This window comes from Tamandua tetradactyla, chromosome 7 (assembly GCF_023851605.1).
Source record: "Tamandua tetradactyla isolate mTamTet1 chromosome 7, mTamTet1.pri, whole genome shotgun sequence".
In the NCBI taxonomy this organism is placed as follows: domain Eukaryota; kingdom Metazoa; phylum Chordata; class Mammalia; order Pilosa; family Myrmecophagidae; genus Tamandua; species Tamandua tetradactyla.
Window position 1 is genome coordinate 470127 of NC_135333.1, and position 17231 is coordinate 487357.

General features: G+C 40.9%; 2 protein-coding genes across 4 annotated transcripts in view; one reads left to right on the forward strand and one right to left on the reverse strand.

Moving 5' to 3' along the window:
- Nucleotides 1-739: 739 nt before the first annotated feature.
- Nucleotides 740-17231, reverse strand: part of TTC13 (tetratricopeptide repeat domain 13) — a 131796-nt gene continuing 115304 nt past the window's right edge. Inside the window, exon 23 of one of the 3 annotated variants that reach the window (XM_077168303.1) lies at nucleotides 740-922. In XM_077168303.1, coding sequence (XP_077024418.1) covers nucleotides 799-922 — 124 coding nt within the window. In that variant the 3' untranslated portion in view covers nucleotides 740-798. Of the gene's footprint in view, nucleotides 923-9036; nucleotides 17203-17231 lie in introns of those variants that run through there. The other 2 variants (XM_077168307.1, XM_077168306.1) reach the window with 2 other exon arrangements.
- On the forward strand, nucleotides 11169-11778 carry LOC143690745 (histone H2A-Bbd type 1-like). The gene has a single exon (XM_077168313.1). The coding sequence runs from the start codon at nucleotides 11283-11285 to the stop codon at nucleotides 11634-11636; it is 354 nt and encodes a 117-aa protein (XP_077024428.1). The 5' UTR covers nucleotides 11169-11282; the 3' UTR covers nucleotides 11637-11778.

Consider the following 17231-nt stretch of genomic DNA (forward strand, 5'->3'; position numbering starts at 1 on the left):
CTCAGTTTCTACATATGCCATACCAGGGATAGTAATTGTACCTTCTTCAGAAAGGTTTTGTGTGGGTTATCAGAGATAAAATACATATATTTAAACTCTTTAAAGGAGCACCTGACATATAGTGAGCACTCAATGCCATTAGGACCTCAAAATGAAATTCTGCCAAGATAACCAAGCAGAGATAGGGTTGGAGCGCATTTGTTTAAAAGGGATGCAGTTGTGGAGAAGGAAGCTCTGGGACTCGGCAGGTTTCAGATAAGATATGGAATCTTCCTCGGAGCGGTGGGAGGAGCAAGCATTCCAGGAAGAGATTGGGATGGGGGTACTTGGCTTAAATGCAAAGGGAGTTCTGAAGGAAAATCACTGGGAGGGAAGGTGACCATAGAAGGGTGAAAATAAGGGTGCACGAGGAGGAGGGCAGTCCATAGAAATGGGGAGGAAATATGGAATGAAGCATTCTTGGGATTCCAAGAATGACATGTGGGAAGGGACCCAGGCTTCTAAACGCTGTGCAGTGGCCAAGCTGGTTGCAGCCCTTGGTTTGATATGGGGGGATATGCCCCAGGGTTCTTACAGCCTTAGCACCTCGGGCGTAGGAAGGTCATCTGTCAGATGGCACCTAATCAAGGTAGCTCAGCCTCTTGTCCTGCCTTCCCCCAAGAGGAACGCCTTAATTATCCTTTAATTATCTCAGGAAGGCTGAGAAGGGAGGAAGGCCTTGGGAGGGTTTCCCGTGGCTTAGCTGAGAGGAACCTCAGGGTGCAGGGCCCAGCAGGCCAGATGCAGGCTGTGAACATTTCAGTCTGATGCGGGAGAGGGGATGAGGTGGGGGTGGGGAGGCAAGAGTTTGTGTCTTGTGAGGAGCCAGGCCCGTGGGCCTCCAGGCGATTCTCTCCCTCTGCCCAGCTTCTTTCTCTGCATCCTGAAAAACAAAGCAATGAGGCCGCTTTGTTGAAAAAACCACTTGGCACTGTGATCCCTTTGTCATTCAAATGCACTCTGGAACATTCCTACCTCCTATCTGTTTCTTTTCATCTCTCAAAAGTGAACTGAGGTTGTGAGGCATGCAAGATGAATGAACCTGGAGGATGTTATGTTGAGTAAAATAAGCCAGAAACTAAAAGAAAAATATTGCAAGGCCTCGCTAATATGGACCAACAAACTCTGAAAATCAAATTCGAGAGCATAGGTTATCAGGGAATAGACTGGACCAGAGATTAAGGAGTACAGAATGTTCAATGAAGATCATTGTAAAAGTTCCTGGATTGTAAGCTCTTACAGCAGTCACATCTATTCCTGAATTATAACGGTTAATCCTAAATTCTGAGATCAAGGGCTTGGTTTATTAAATTGTTAGTCTTCAATGCTTGCGAAAATCTCAGGTCTTCCCCAGGTAGGGAAGTTTAATATTTCCACATTTTTCCTGAGTTCCTCAAGAGGACTTTGCAAGTACTTTTTTTATTTTCTGCCAAAATTACTCTGGGATGTATCAGGGTATTACATTAACCTGTACAAAATAACAAGAGCTCATTCCCTATTCAAGATTCCATGTAATTATGGCATTCAAATAAACTGGCCATACAGGTTAATTTTTTAGTGTACTACAGAAAATATAAATTTTATACTAAGTAAACACCTCTTCCTTTGATCTCACACAAAAGTTGCTTTAAAATACAGTCAATATCATCTTTTATTCTGTATTCTGACTTACCTTAGTCCTAACCAGAGCAACTTCATTCATGTCTCTATTGAAGTTTGACCTCTTTTTCAGCTTTTCTAACAATTGCTCCATGGGGTAATGTTGACTTTCAGAGCTGCAGAACTCTAGCTCTGAGTCTCAGGCGACACACAGATACCCAAAGTTCCAGGGAATGACTGGGTTATACACAAAAGCTCAGCATCTCAGAGTTGGTTGTTTTAGAGCTAGGAGGTGACCACTGCTGTTTTATTCCTAACATGTTTAATATTCCCCATGCTTTACAGACAACTCACCATGTGGCTACAGTTCAAACTGGGCTTCCAGGTTATAGGAGCTGCAAATTTAGTGAGGTGAGAAATGATGGCAAGTGTAGTAATAAGCAAAATGGACTCTGATGTGATCTAAGTAATGTTTCTGGAAACTCTTCCTTCTGTGGCCAGAAAGAAAAATGATGCCATCTTTGCAGTTCAGCTGAAATGTAAACTGACTGAAAGCTTGCAACTGAAAGCTGAAAGGCAAACTTTCCTCCATCCAGAGGAGCTAGATTCTCTCCTAATAGCCACATCAGAAATTTTCTAGTCTCCAAAGGTCATGTGCTGTGTCTATCACTTCAGGTGATAGCTGTACCATCTGCTGCTGTATAACGACCTTCGGAATTGAGCCTTCTTAGGAGGGCCTCCCCAGCTCCTCATATAAGTGGGTGAGGAGATACTGCCCCTGGGTCACTGCTAGTGCCTCTCAGGGGAGGGTAGAAGCACCTGGCGCCACCACATAGCCCATTGTACCTGCTGATACACACCAAAACTTGTTCACTAAAGCCCTTGAGACTCTCAGATTGATTCTTGGGTTGCCATCAGGTGCTATTTTCAGTAAGGAAGGGGTCTGTGCATAAGGGTCCAGTTTGATTTGTTTCTGGGTGTTAGGTCTCAGAACAGATTCCCGCCCCACCCCAGCCGCCTCAACTTCCCTGACAGGTCCAGGAATCCAGATATGAATTCACTACCCATACTGGCTGGTGCTGTACCCTGCAGATGGCGAATGAAGACATCTGTTCTGGTTTGCTAGCTCCCAGAATGCAACACACCAGAGATGGACTGGATTTAATAAAAGGGGATTTATTTCATTAGTTCTTCAGAGGAAAGCCAGCTAACTTTCAACTGAGGTTCTTTCTTACATGGGAAGGTGCAGGGTGATCTCTGCTGGCCTTCTCTTCAGGCCTCTGGGTTCCAACAACTTTCCCCAAGGTGATTTCTTTCTGCATCTCCAAAGGCCTGGGCTGATCTGTGAGTGCTGAGATGAGGTATGCTGAGCTGCTTGGATTGTGCTAAATTGAGCTCTTTCATTTAAACACCAGCCAATTAAATCAAACATCATTCATTGCAGCAGGCATGCCTCCTAGCCAACTGCAGATGTAATGAGCAACAGATGAGGTTCACGTACCATTGGCTCATGTCCACAGCAACAGAACTAGGTGCCTTCACCTGGCCAAGTTGACAACTGAATCTAACTACCACCACATCCCACATAACTAGAAATACGGTCATAATCCATTTCTGCTGATAACACCCGAACCTAACAGTGCCTCACTCTGCCTGATACCTGCAGATGCACATGAAAACAGAATAGTGTGCCCACGCCTCAACAATTTATCACCCCCTAACTCAACCGGCCCTTTGTTAGTGCAGATTGTTGGCATGATTTTTTCTTTAAAAGGCAGTCCCCTAAGAGGGGGGCCCAGGCCACTTTTTAAAATCCCAGATACCTCGGGGTCGGTGGCTTCACTCAACTTCTCCCTCAATAAATCTTTTTCTTTACTTTGACTGGCTGTCTCCTGTGGAATCCTTAAGGATACCATGCCTAACACTAGGCAAGGGGTCAAGTGTTCTTATGCTGCTCATGTTAGATGTATTTGATGTGTGAAATTTTCTTAAAAGGGAATTTTCGTGATTTGAGTTAAATTAATATTTAAATCTGATTTGTGGGTCAGTTAGTTTAGATTATTTCAAAAATAAGGAAAACTAGATGACTGTATGAACTTTTAAGAGATGCTAGAATGTTCCCATGCTTTTCCTATAAAAAATTAATTTTTTAAGTCTTTCATATCTTGTAGAGAACACAAATTTTTCCTCATAATATAGTACATTACATTTGCACTACTATAATGTCAAGACTGGACGTATTAAGTGGTACCTATAAGTTTGACTTTTATATTCTTTTGCTTAAGGGACTGACTTTGTTGCACTGGACGATGCATGACTAGTTAAAAGTTGAAAGACGGTATACTAGAGTTTTAGGTTGCTGGTTCTGGTACTTGTGTCTTTTATGATGAGCGGTATGCGCTATTGCAGTTAAAAACAACACCAAGTCTTATATCAAGAGAGCAGTTTAACATATTGGTTAAAACTCTAAATATATTGAATGTGTATCAGTAACAAAACCAGATTCTTAAGGAAGTGTGCTTTACTGCATTAAGAAACTTGTCTAGGTATAACTTAGTGATGCCTACAATGGACAATGGTGGCAATTAAATGTACAAACATGAGAATTTTTTTGCATGAGGGAGAACAAATGAATGTCCACATTGGAAGGTGTTGAAAATGAGATGGCAGAAGTGGGGGTGGGGGTGAATGCAATCAATGCAAACCAGGGTCTATAGTTAATAGTAACATTGTAATATGTTTACACTGAATGTAACAAAGACATTAGCCAAAATTAAAGTCAATAATCAGGGGGCATGGGGGAGGGGTATGGATTCTTTGCAGAAGAAAAGGAAATGCCTTCAGATTACCATGGCAAAGGCATGTCTATTTACTTAAGTTGGATTGTATGATGTGTGAATAAAACTGTTTAAAAAATGAGCAGCGAGAAACAAGTGCTAGAGAAAATGCGGAGAGATGAACCTATTCACTGTTGGGAGGGAAACTGAGAGGTGCAGCCCCTTGGAGGGTAGAGTGGGGGTTCCACAGGAGGCCAGGGGTGGGGTTGCCATAATTCCCTGAAACCCATTGAAAGGTATATACCTGGAGGAACTTAGAGCGGGGACACAAATGGACATTTGCACACTGGTGTTTATGGCAGCAATAGCCACGATTTGCAAAGGATGGCAATGGTCAAAGGCTACATGGATTGAAGAATGGAAGAAGGGACTATGATGTATGTATTTAATGGGCTATTGAGCACTTCAAGAATGAATGAAGTTGGGAGGCATGCAACTAGGTGAAGAAACGTTGAGGACAGTATGTTGAGTGAAATAAGACAGGAATGAAAAAACAAATATTATTACACCTCAGTAATATGGGCTAACTATAATGTGCAAACTCTGAGAATTGAATGTGAGAGAAGGGAAGGACTATCGTAAGGGCCTTAGATTGTAAGCTCTTACAGCAGTCACATGTATTCTGAAGTTGTAACTGTTATTTCTAAATTCTGAGATGCTGAGCTCTTTGTGTATAACCTGGTTGTTCCCTGGAACTCTGGGGAGGTATTTGACCCCTGAGACTCAGAGTTAGATTTCCAAAGCTCTGAAAGTCAGCATTCCTCAAAGAGTACCTGTTAAAACACTGAAAAAGTGATCACACTTCAATTAGAGTTATGAATAAAGCTGATTTGAGTAGGACTAAAGTAAAGCAGACCAAAGGGTAAAGGATGTTATTAACTGTATTTTAAAACTGCAATTTCTGTGTAAGACCAAAGGAAGAGATGTTTATTTGGTGTAAAATTTATATTTTCGGTAGCACAATATCTAATCTAACTTGCATATTCAGCTTATTCAAACATCATAATTATATGGAACTTTGAATAGGAAGTGAGATCTTGTTTGATTTGTATGGGTTGGTGTGATGCCCTGCTATATCCCAAAGTAATTTGGGTGGAAAATTGAAAAGCATTTTCAAAGCCCCTTGAAGGCCTGGGGAAAAAGGTAGAAATATTAACCTTCCCCACCTGGGGGAAGACCTCGTATTCTTGCAATCACTGGGGTCAGGCCCTTGACCTTGAGGCTTGCTATTATGAATCTTATTTCTACAAAGGAGAAGCTAAGCCTTTTTATAATTATGCCTAAAAGTCTATGAGGGTTCATAGAACCTCTTGTTGCTCAGATGTGGCTTCTCTCCTAAGCCTACTCTGCAGGTGAACTCACTGCCTTTCCCTCTACACGGGACATGACTCCCAGGGGTGTAAATCTCCCTGGCAATGAGGGACATTATTTTAGGGGACAAGTCTGGCCCTGGCATTGTGGGAGTGAGAAATCTCTCTTGACCAAAAGGGGGAAGAGAAATGAAACAAAATTAAGTTTTAGTGGCTGAGAGATTTCAAATAGAGTCGAAAGGTCATTCGGGATGTTAATTTTATGCAGTATATAGATATCCCTTTTCAGTTTTTGGTGTATTGGAGAAGCTAGAGGGAAATACCTAAAACTGTTGAACTGTAATCCAATAGCCTTGTTTTTTTGTTTTGTTTTTAACTTTTTTATTGTATAGTATAACATATATACAAAGCAAAGAAATAAAAATGCAATAGTTTTCAAAGCACTCTTCATCAAGTAGTTACAGGACAGATTCCAGAGTCTGTCATGGGCTACCATACAGATTCTCCCTTCTAGCTGTAGCCTTGGTTCTTGAAGATGATTAAATAACTATAGAGCATTAAAGAAGTGGCTGTGTGATTGTGAAAACCTTCTGACTGTCATTCCGTTTATGCTTATCTGTCCGTATATGGACAGATAAGCAAGGGGAAAAAAGACAAAAAAATAAATCAGTAATGGGTGAGGGGGGGAGTCTGGGATGATTCGGGTGTTCTTTTTCACTTTTATTTTTACTTTTATTCTTATTTCTATATTTTTGGATAATGAAAATGTTAAAAAATTGATTGTGATGATGAATGCCTAGCTATATGATGATATTGTGAACCACTGATTGTACAATTTGGATGATTGTATGGTGTGTGAATATACATCTCAATAAAATTTCATTTAAAAGAGGAACTTTCTAGAACTAGAAAAATGTTTTTCTGGGGAGAAATTTTGGAGTTTAAGAAGTTGTATTTTCCTATTTCAAAAATATTAAATTGCTGTATAATTTGAAAGAACTTGCTTTAAATGTAGGACATAACTATTTGAAGGATTTTGTTTGAAAAAATTGACCTATTTTGTACCTTAAAATATGTTCTGACTCCTAGTAAAATGCTCTCTGAAAAAAAATGCCCATGTTTCAACAAAAGGTTATAAAATATACAAAGAATTAGGAAGCAATGGCCCAGGCAAAGGTGTGGATTAAAGCATTAGAAACCATCAGTGAGGAGGACCAGGCCTAAGATATATCAGACAAAGACTGAAAGGGAAAAAAGGTCCTAAACATGCTCAAAGAGCTAAAGGGAAAACATGGACAAAGAACTACAGGAAATCAGGAAAGCTATAAATGAACAAAACGAGAATAGTAATAGAGAGATGAGAATTATGAAAAAGAACTGAACAGAGCTGAAGATCACAACAACAGAAATTAAAATTCCCTAGAGGGGTTCAACAGTAGATTAGAGCTGGTAGAAGGAAGAATTGGTGAACCTGAAGAATTGAAACAGTTGAAATCATTCAGTCTGAGGAACAGAAAGAAGAAAGAATGAAAAACAGTGAATAGAGTCTGAGAAACCTGTGGGACACCATTAAACATACCAATACACGCATTGTGGGAAATCTCAGAAGTGGACGACAGGGAGAAAAAAGCAGAAAGAATATCCAAAGAAATAATGGCTGAAAACTTTCCAAATTTAACACGAAACACAGATATTCGCATCAAAGTCACTCAATGAACTCCAACAAGGAGTTCTATACCCAAATAGATCAAGATCACAGCACATTATAATCAAACTTTTGAACGCCAAAGGTAAGAAGAATTCTGAAAGCCATAGACTAGTAACATGCCACATACAAGGGAGCCTCATTAAGATCACATTTTTCATTGGAAACCATGGAGGTAAGATGATAGTGGTATGACATATTTAAAGTGCTGAAAGCAAAAAGATTGCCAACAAAGAATTCTATATCTGGCAAAACTGTCTTTCAATAATGAGGGAGATATTAAGACATTTCCAGATAAATAAAAGTTGGGGGTGTTTGTCACTGCTAGGCTGGTCCTACAAGAGATGCTAAAGACAGATCTGCAGGTTGACAGGAAAGAACACTAGACAACAGGCCCAAGCCCCAGGAAAAAATAAAGATCTCTGGTGAGGGTAACAACATGGGGAACTATAAATGCCAGTATGATTGTATTCTGGGTTGTAACTCAACTTTTTACTTCCTGTGGGATCTAAAAGTCAATGCATTAAATGCAATGAGAAATCAGTGGTTTTAGACTTATATAAACATGTGATTTGTGACAAGAACTACTTAAAGGTGGAGGGACAGGGGTATTGGAACATATTTTATGTTAAAGTTAAGTTAGTATAAAAGCAAATGAGATTCTTATAGTTTTAGAATGTACTGAGCCCCATGGTAACTACCAAGAAAATATCAGGGAACACACAAGCTCATAGAGACATAAATTGGAGTATAGGTTGCCAAGGACAGATGGCAGGAGGAATGGGGAGTTAATGAATCATAGGTGTAGGGTTTCTGTTTGAAGAGATGGGAAAATTTTAGTAATGGAAGGTGGTGAAGTTCCTACAGTATTCTTACTGTGATTAATCCCACTGAATTGTATGATTGGAAGTGTTTGAGATGGGCAAGTTTATGTCATAGATATGTTCCCACAATTAAAAAAAAGAATGAATGAAAAGAAGCATGAAAATTAAATGCAGAGCATGATTCTGGATGGGATATAGCAAGGGAGGAGAAAAGGCTCAAAGGGACATTGTTGGGACATATTTATATTAATGTTAAATTTCTTGAACTTGGTAATTGTACTGAAGGTGGTCACATAAGTGAACATCCTTATTCTTAGGGAAAGTATGGCAGTAATAAGTGTTCAGGGAGCTTGATACATACAGCCTACACTCAAGTGTTCAGAAGATGGATGAATGGATGGAGATTAGATAGATAGAAATAGATAGATAGATAGATAGATAGATAGATAGATAGGATAGATAGATAGATATAGGAAAAATGCAGCAAAATGTTAAAATTGGTGGATCTAGTATCTAGATGGTAGTGGTATGTTGGAGCTCTCTACATGGGGTTTGTATTATTTTTTCAACTGTCCTATAAATTTGAAAGTACTTTGAGATGAAAAGTTTTCTCTTTTTTAACTGCAAGCTACTGTGTTCCCCTGCCCTCATGGCAAAAAGCAAGTCAACAAATGGTAAACCTGGGTTTCTGGGTGGAGGCAAGTTGGAGTTTGTGTATTGTTCGAGTATTACTTTTGTAATGTTCCAGTAAGTTTCAAATTATTTGAAAATAAAAATTTTTTTTAAATTTTTTAAATATCCAAATGAGAAAAACAGTCAACAATGTCCTGTTGTGTTGGATTCACTTAGGAGAGCCAAGGAAGATATGCCTAGGCTTTACCATACATGAGGTACACTTCTGTCAGTCATGTTTGCCTGACTTTGATGAATGAATCCATTGAGCATCCAATTGTGACTTCAAACATGGTTAAAATATATTTTTAATGCAGTTTTATTGAGTTATATTCACACATCATACCAATCGTCCAAAGTATATAATCACTGGCTCATAGTATCAACACATAGTTGTGCAGACAACCCTGTATTAGAGTTCTCTAGAGAAACAGAAGCAACAGGAGATTTATCTGTAAATATGAGATTTATAAAGGGGACTCACACAACTATGGGAATGGAAGAGTCCAAAATCCACAGGGTAGGCTGTGAAGCTGGCAGCTCTGATGAAGGGTCTGGACGAACTTGAAGAAGCAGTGAAAGAGTCTCTCTTCTTCCTTAAAAGTCTTCAACAGATTGAATAATCACCTTAATTGATCGTCACAGATGTAATCAGCCACAGATGCAATCAACTGACTGATGATTTAATATACCAGCCTTCCAGTTTATCAACCAGCCATGAAATATCCTTGCAGCAATGGGTATCATCACTTGTTCAAGTTGCACCAAAACCTAACCATCATAACCCCCATGATCAATTTTTGAATAATTTCATTACTTCAGAAAAGAAATACAAATAAAAGAGAAAACCCAAATCCTCCCATACCCCTTAGTGCTCCCTATTATTGACCCATAGTACTGGTGTAGTACATTTTTTACTGTTAATGAAAGAGTATTAAAATATTATTGTTAACTACAGTCCATAGTTTGCAATAGGTACATTTTCCTAATAAATTCCCTCTATTATTAGTTTCTTACAAAAGTGCTGTACATTTGCTCTAGTTCATGAAAGAACTTTTAATATTTGTACAGTTCATCATAGACATTATCCACCACAAGATTCACTGTGTTACTCAATTCCATGTTTTAACCTCCAACTTTCCTTCTGGTGACATCCATGACTCCAACCTTCCATTTTCCACTGCACTTTACAATATTCAGCACTGTTTATTACTCTTACAATAGCATGCAACTACCATCTCTGTCCATTTGCAAACATTTAAGTTCAACTTAGTTAAACATTCTGCACATATTAAGCAATGACTTTCCATTCTTTAACCTCATTGTATATCCTGGGAACCTCTATTATATATTTTATGTCTACGAGTTTACATGTTACAATTAGTTCATATCAGTGAGATATTTGCCCTTTTATATCTGACTTATTTCACTTAATATGATGCCCTCAAGGTTCATCCATATTGTCACATGCTTCACAACTTTGTTCCTTCTTACTGATGAATCATTTCCCATCATATGTTTATACAACATTTCATTTATCCATTCATTTGTTGATGGACACTTGGGTTTTTTCTCATCTTTTGGCAACTGTGAATAATGCCACCATGAACATTAGTGTGGAAATGTCTGTTTGCATCCCTGCTTTCAGATCTTTAAAGGATATTTTTAAGCAGGATAAAATTGTGGCACTCATATATTTGTGAAGTGAACATGTTAAAAGCTTTTATTTAATTCACAAGAATATCAGCAGATATTCTAAACACTTCAAAAGAGAATTCAAAAAACTAGAAAGGGAATATTGATAAGGAATTTTGGCATGCATATGTAAATGAAAGCAAAACTGGTTTTCTGACAGCATGAGAGGGTAAGAGGGGAGAAACTCTAATGAACATGACCCCGTGCATGCCTATCGGTGACCTACAACTTAAAGGAGCTCGAGACAATGTAAGGCTAGAATCAGATAACCTGGAGTTGTATCTTCAACCCAAGGGAAAATTTCCGTTGAAACACACATTTATTTCTACCATCTGAAAACCAAGTAGAAAGTAGGAGTTTCCTCAAAGACAGAGCCCAGATATGAGGCTGACCAGGCTCCTGCCACTTCAAAGCCCTGGCCTGATCAGGCCAAGTGGACATCAATGACATCACAAAGTCTGTATGTCACAAAGGCTGCTTCCTGACCAATGAGGGGCTGAGCACGGGGATAAAGTGGGCTAGGCTGAGTCCTTTATGTTTAAAGGCTCAGGCCAGCAGGACGATCAAGCTGGGCCCAACCAAACCAAATCCAGCCAACACCATGAACGGGAAAATGAGCCGGCAGAGCACCTACAGACGGAGAAGGCCATCTCTCTCCCGCTCCTCAAGAGCAGAGCTTCAGTTCCCCGTGAGTCGTGTGGACCGCATTCTGCGGGAGAGCCACTATGCCCATCGCCTGAGCCCATCCACACCGGTTTTCCTTGCTGGCGTTCTTGAGTACCTGACGGCCAACATCCTGGAGCTGGCAGGCAATGAGGCCTGCAACAACCAGAAAAGACGCATCACACCAGAACACGTGGAGAGGGCAGTGGACAACAACCCTCAGCTCAGCCGCGTCTTTGGGGATGACCTCAATCCTGAGGCTGATGAGACACCTCTACCCATGAATAACTGATTCCTGGTCCCAGTGCCTGGGGGAGTCTACACAGCCTCATCCAGTAACAGATCTGCTCACAGCCAAAGGTGTTCCTTGCTATTGCCATCAGCAAATGCTACTAAAGTGTTTAATTCCTTGGGGGAAGAAAAAGTGAACTGAACTTCTTTCTGTTCCATTATTTTCTTCATTTTCTCACCACTTCTATATTCTCATATCTCATCTTCTCATGCCTCCAGCCCTTTAAGCCGATACCCTCCCCTCAATGCATTTGGATGTATAGTCTTTCTCCTAATGGCCAAGCAGAGCGGGCTTCATTTTGGTCCTCTCTCCTGAGCCCCTCTGCTGAATGTGACAGACGGTGCTTTTCTTGGGCCTCCTTCGGAAATTCTCTTCTCTCAGGCTTTCGTTGCTGTGGTGCTGTTCTGGATTTGTTTCTGCTTTTCTCACGATTCCTTCTGTGTTTTCTTGTACTTCCCAAAGGCCCAAGCTCCAGCCTTCTATCTTCCCTGCCTCAAGAATTCCTATAACATTGATGGTGACTCTTGCAGCATTTCCAGAAATGTGTTCCTTAGGGTTCCAAGGAATATTTATTGCTGCTACACTAAGAAAGAGTTCTCTTAGTAAGTCCTACCAGGGCTTCCAGTCTAATGGGGGAAGATAGGACTATAACAAGAGCTCTAAGGTGGGCCCTTATAGATGTAGGTAAGATGGGTGAACAGAGGAAACCCAGTCCAACCTATGGGTGGAAGGAGATGGGAAAAGGGCTTCATAGGGGGTCAACAGAGGGGATGACCCTCAGACAGAATCTTGAAAAAACAGCGAGAAGTTCATAAAGGGCTGTGGTGGGGAGAGTCCAGCAAGGACAATGAGGAAACACTGAAGGCAGAGTGACCACCATCTCTGGAGTAGCAGCATGGAAGAAGGAAGCAGGGCCAGCCGAGCATGGGGGGAGGGGAAGCTGGGGGATGAGGCCGGCAAGGCAGCAGGGCTGGGCCCCCGCAACCCACCACTTTCCTTTTTCTGCTCCATCCTTCCTACACTCCCACCCACCAGCCTTCCTTTCTTGTGTCTTTGGCTCACCTGTGCTTACCTCCCATGCTCTGTCCTTGCTAACCCACTAATGCCCCTCCCTAATTCCTTCCCCTTCTCTCAGTTAGAGTGGGATTCTGTGCATTTAAAAGGAAAAAAAAAAAGCTTTTCCTGTTTTATGTTTTATGGTAGACCCTACCAAGTGGCTAATGGTGCTGGTTTGGGATGTTCGTAGAGAAATGGTGAATCTTTTAGATGTGATAACCTAGGTTTCCAAAGTGAGACACCCATTTTCACCTGAGTTTGCTTTTCTTTAAAAGAGAGTGATTACTCAGAAAACCATTGAAAAGAAATTACACATAATCAGCAATTAAACATTAAGTAATTTTGTATTATATACATAGCAGGAGACAAAAAAAATTGCTATTAACAATGCTAATTGTCCAGAGTAACTTCTGCCTTTCTCAGGAAGACGGCCCTTTTTTGGTAATACACATTTATAGAGTTCTTTGGGATGAAAGAGCATTTAGTCTAGATCAGGTGTGGCAGGCTGAGAAATGTGCCCCCAGAAAATAGCCATGTCATAATCCCTGGAACCTGTGAGTGTTCCCTGACATGGCAAAGTCTTTGCAGATGTGGATAAGGATCTTGGGACGGGGAGATTTAGGTGGACCCTAAAGACAATCACGTGTCCTTCCTAGAAGGAGATTTGACATAGGCAGAAGAGGAGAAGGCAATGCGATCACAGAAACAGATTGGAGTACTTTGTCCACACGCCCAAGGAATGCCAGCAGTCACCAGAAGAGGCAAGGAATGGATTTTCCCCCAGAGCTTCCAGAAGGGATTGCAGCTCTGCTGACACCTTGATTTTGGCCCAATGAAACTGATTTCAGATGTCTAGTCTCCAGAACTGTGAGAGGATAGATTGCTGTTGTTTTAATCCAACAAGTTTGTGATAATTTTTATAGCAACCACCTGCATTTCTCAATAGTGGCACTATTAACAATTGAGACTGTGTAATTCTTTAGTCAGGGTTATGTTGTGCATTGTAGGATATTTAGAAGCATCCCTGACCTCTACCTGAGAGATGCCAATAGCACCCCCTCCCCAGTTGTGACAACAAAAATGTCCTGGATATTGCCAAATGTCTCTTGGGCAGACAGTCGAGAACGGTTGGCCTAGATCTGTACTTCTAAAACTTTAATGTGCATAAAAATAACCCAGGGATACTGTTAAAATGCAGATTCTGATTCAGGCAAGTGCAGTGGGGGTTGAAGGTGGGGAGTGAGGCAGCTGAGACTCTGTACTTCCACCGAGTCCCTAGTGATTGTATTGATGCTTATTTGTGAATCCCATTTTGAGTAGCAAGAGTCTGGAACAAAGAGTGTCACACAAAACTATACATTCTCTAATAAAGTAAGGAAATTTGGGGTTTCCTTGCAGCATGAGAGGCTTTGGGAGAGGAAGACAGAAGGAGCCCAGAAGATGTGGAGAGAAACAGTGAGAATGGCCACAGGTCTTCCCACAACAGTGTTCAATATCCCATTTGAAGATGTTGCAGTGTGGCTGTGGGATAAAGACCCCTGTCTTAGTTTGGTAGGGTTTCTGTGACAAAGTACTACACAAAGGTTGGCTTGAACAACAGCAATTTATTATTTCAGCTCTGGAAGGGACAAGTCTGAAATCAAGTGCTGGTAGAGTCATGTGTTCAGGTGGTGACTTGCTGGCAATCCATAACTCAGTCTCTGCCTCCTCTTCACTCCTGTTCCCATGCCCCAATTTCCTTGGCTTATAAGGATGCCAGTCATATTGAATTAAGGCCCACCCTGATTCAGTTTGGCCTCACCTTAATAGGACCTTCAAAGATCCTATTTGCACATGAGTTCATTCACAGGATCAGGGTTTAGGATTTGAACGTGTCTTTATGACTCAAGACATAATACCCCCACTGCTGTTCCTCCTCCTTATTCGGGAAAATGTGCCATAAACATAGCAGGTCCACCCTAATGTGTGGGGCCAGAGCAAGAGCACAAATAGAGGATCATATACCATATATCTAAGTATCTAAAGGTTACAAATCAAGGTAATAAACTTAAAAATTATGCATGATATCCTCCCAAGTGGAAAAATAAATCTAGATAGTGAACTGGAGGCCCAGGTTTGAATTTAGAATTTTCAGAATCCTTTGAGTTCTACTTGAGTGTGACCACACAAGGATGGCAGCCCCAGGAACCTCCTCTTACCCAGTTGCCACCTGCATGGTGGAGAACCGCAAATGCATGCATGTGATCCCAGCCTAGATGTCCCAGCCACAACCAGCCAGAGTGTCACACCTGTGTTTAATTCCAATCTATTTAATTACATATGCTTAGCAAGATCCCTTTATTTTTTTAAGGGAGAGGAACAATGTGGTGATGTCACCCACCATCCTTCCCATCAGCAAACACCCAAAGTGGACACAAGAAGAGGACTTATGAGTCTGATATCCTCTCACTTAAGCTCAATTTTTGTTTGCTTTCCCTGGAGTGAATGTCCCAAAATGGCATATAAATGTAAGCCATCTACCTTATCTAATGCTCAATAGAAGAAAATGTCATGTATTCCCTTATAGGAGGGAAAAAATGTGCTTTGTAGTTATTGGGCTTTTTGAGAGGTGGTTTGTCAGACTTCAATATGGCATCTTAAGAGATTTTAAAGAGTAATTTTGACTATACTCAATATTTGAAAGATGGCCCTCTATAATCAGAACAGATTTTATGAAATTATCAGGATAGGTTGACCTGGAAGAAATACCAGAGACTTGGGAGACCCATTAGGAGGTCACTGTTTCTATAATAGGAGAGAGAGGTGTTAGGTCGGGGGAACAGGGAAGGGCACTGCAACTGGAGCTGTGGAGGCTGTGTCACCCCTCCCAACCTGACTTCTGGAACTAATGAACTGCCCCTTCCGAACGTCACCTGACCTCCATCCTTAAAAGCTGCCTGTGCCGAAGCCCGCGTGCCGACTCACCTCTCTCCATCTTGGATTCGGTGAGCTCTGCCCGGGAGTGCAGAAATAAATCCAACCCCCCCAAACTTTAAATTTCCTGGTCTACCTTTCTTCTTTCTCACCCTTTCGCCTCCTAAACCTTTCAAGGGGATTCTTGAGTGGGATGGAGGCATGGCACTGAGAAGGAACAGAGGTCAGATATCATAAAAGACTAATGATAGAACTTGGAAATGGATTAAACATGAGGGGCAAAGAAAAGGAAAAGGTAAGTAACAGCTTAGATATTTTGAAGTTGGAAGACTAGGAGAATGGAAATGAAGGGTTAAGAGGAAGAACTATTAGAGAAGTTTGAGGAGCTCAGTTACACACATGCTGAGCTTCAGGAGTTAGTGTGCATGCAGGCTCAGAGGGTTAGCAGCCAACTGTGAAGAGCTAGAAATTACACAGAGATGAGGGTTGAAACCATGGGAGTAGATATGGCCATTGAAAGAGCAGTAGAGACAAGCAAAGGACAAGGACAGAACCATGGAATACAGTCCCAGTTAAGGACAGGATTGAGACAAAGGAGACAGCCGAGGTTGTAGAGAACTCCACCCAGATCATCTATCCTCAGTGATGCTGCCAGATGATCTTTCTGAAACACAAGTATAATCAAGTCATTCCCTGCTTGAAAATCCATACGAAGAATAAAATGCAAATTTCTTAGTACGAGTACAAGACAATCTATGTTCTGCTTCTCACTACCTTGCCAGTCTCATCTATAAACCACCCCAAATATGCCATGCACTTTCATGTCTCTGAATATATTCTTTCAATTTTGCTTCTGTTTAGAGGCTTCTATCCTGCCTGGCAAATACTATTTATCACCTCCTCTGTGTAGCCATCTCCCAGCTATCCAACTCAGGCAGAAATAATCAGGCCCTTTTGATTTTTCCATAGCAATTTTTAAATTTTGTTTCTTTATAGTCATTTTGTATTATTATTCTTTTAAGACATCTTTTGAATAAGCCAGAGATCAAACAAATCTAGTTGTCAAGGGAAGCAAGAGAAGAGAGACAAGAAAACAGAGGAGTACAGAAACAGAGTGCTGCAAGGACTAAGGGCAGAGTATGATAAGGGTATCGTATCAGAGGCAAAGAGAAAGCAGAGACAAACTGAAGGCAATACAGAGCATGGTTCAGGAGCGAGAGAATTTGGAATTGCAGTTATACTGGTGGGAAAGGCTTTAGGCAGCACTCCCTGCTCCTGCAGGAGCACTGTCCTAATGATGCTGGGAAATAAGGTGACACTTGACATCCTAGTTCTCTCTTCTGATATTTGGTAACATTCTTTTCTGGATGCTGTTTTTCTGGTTTTTCAAGATTTGATCACATCTCCAAGACTTCTAGCAAAAATCTGCACCAAAGCCTCTATAGGATACTTCCATCAACTGTTTTATTCTCTTTTTGAACCTTTAAGTGCTAGTTAAGTGATGGGAGAGAGGTCCATTCAACTTAACTTCTCTGTTACTGATTATCAATTAAAAATTCCCCTCGGGATGCTTCTCTCTCCTGACTCTCTCACTTCACTGTAAAAAAAAAAAAAAGAAAAGATTAT

Excerpts from the sequence above, each read along its gene's own strand:
- LOC143690745 (XM_077168313.1), top strand. The coding sequence starts at position 11,283 with ATGAACGGGAAAATGAGCCGGCAGAGCACCTACAGACGGAGAAGGCCA.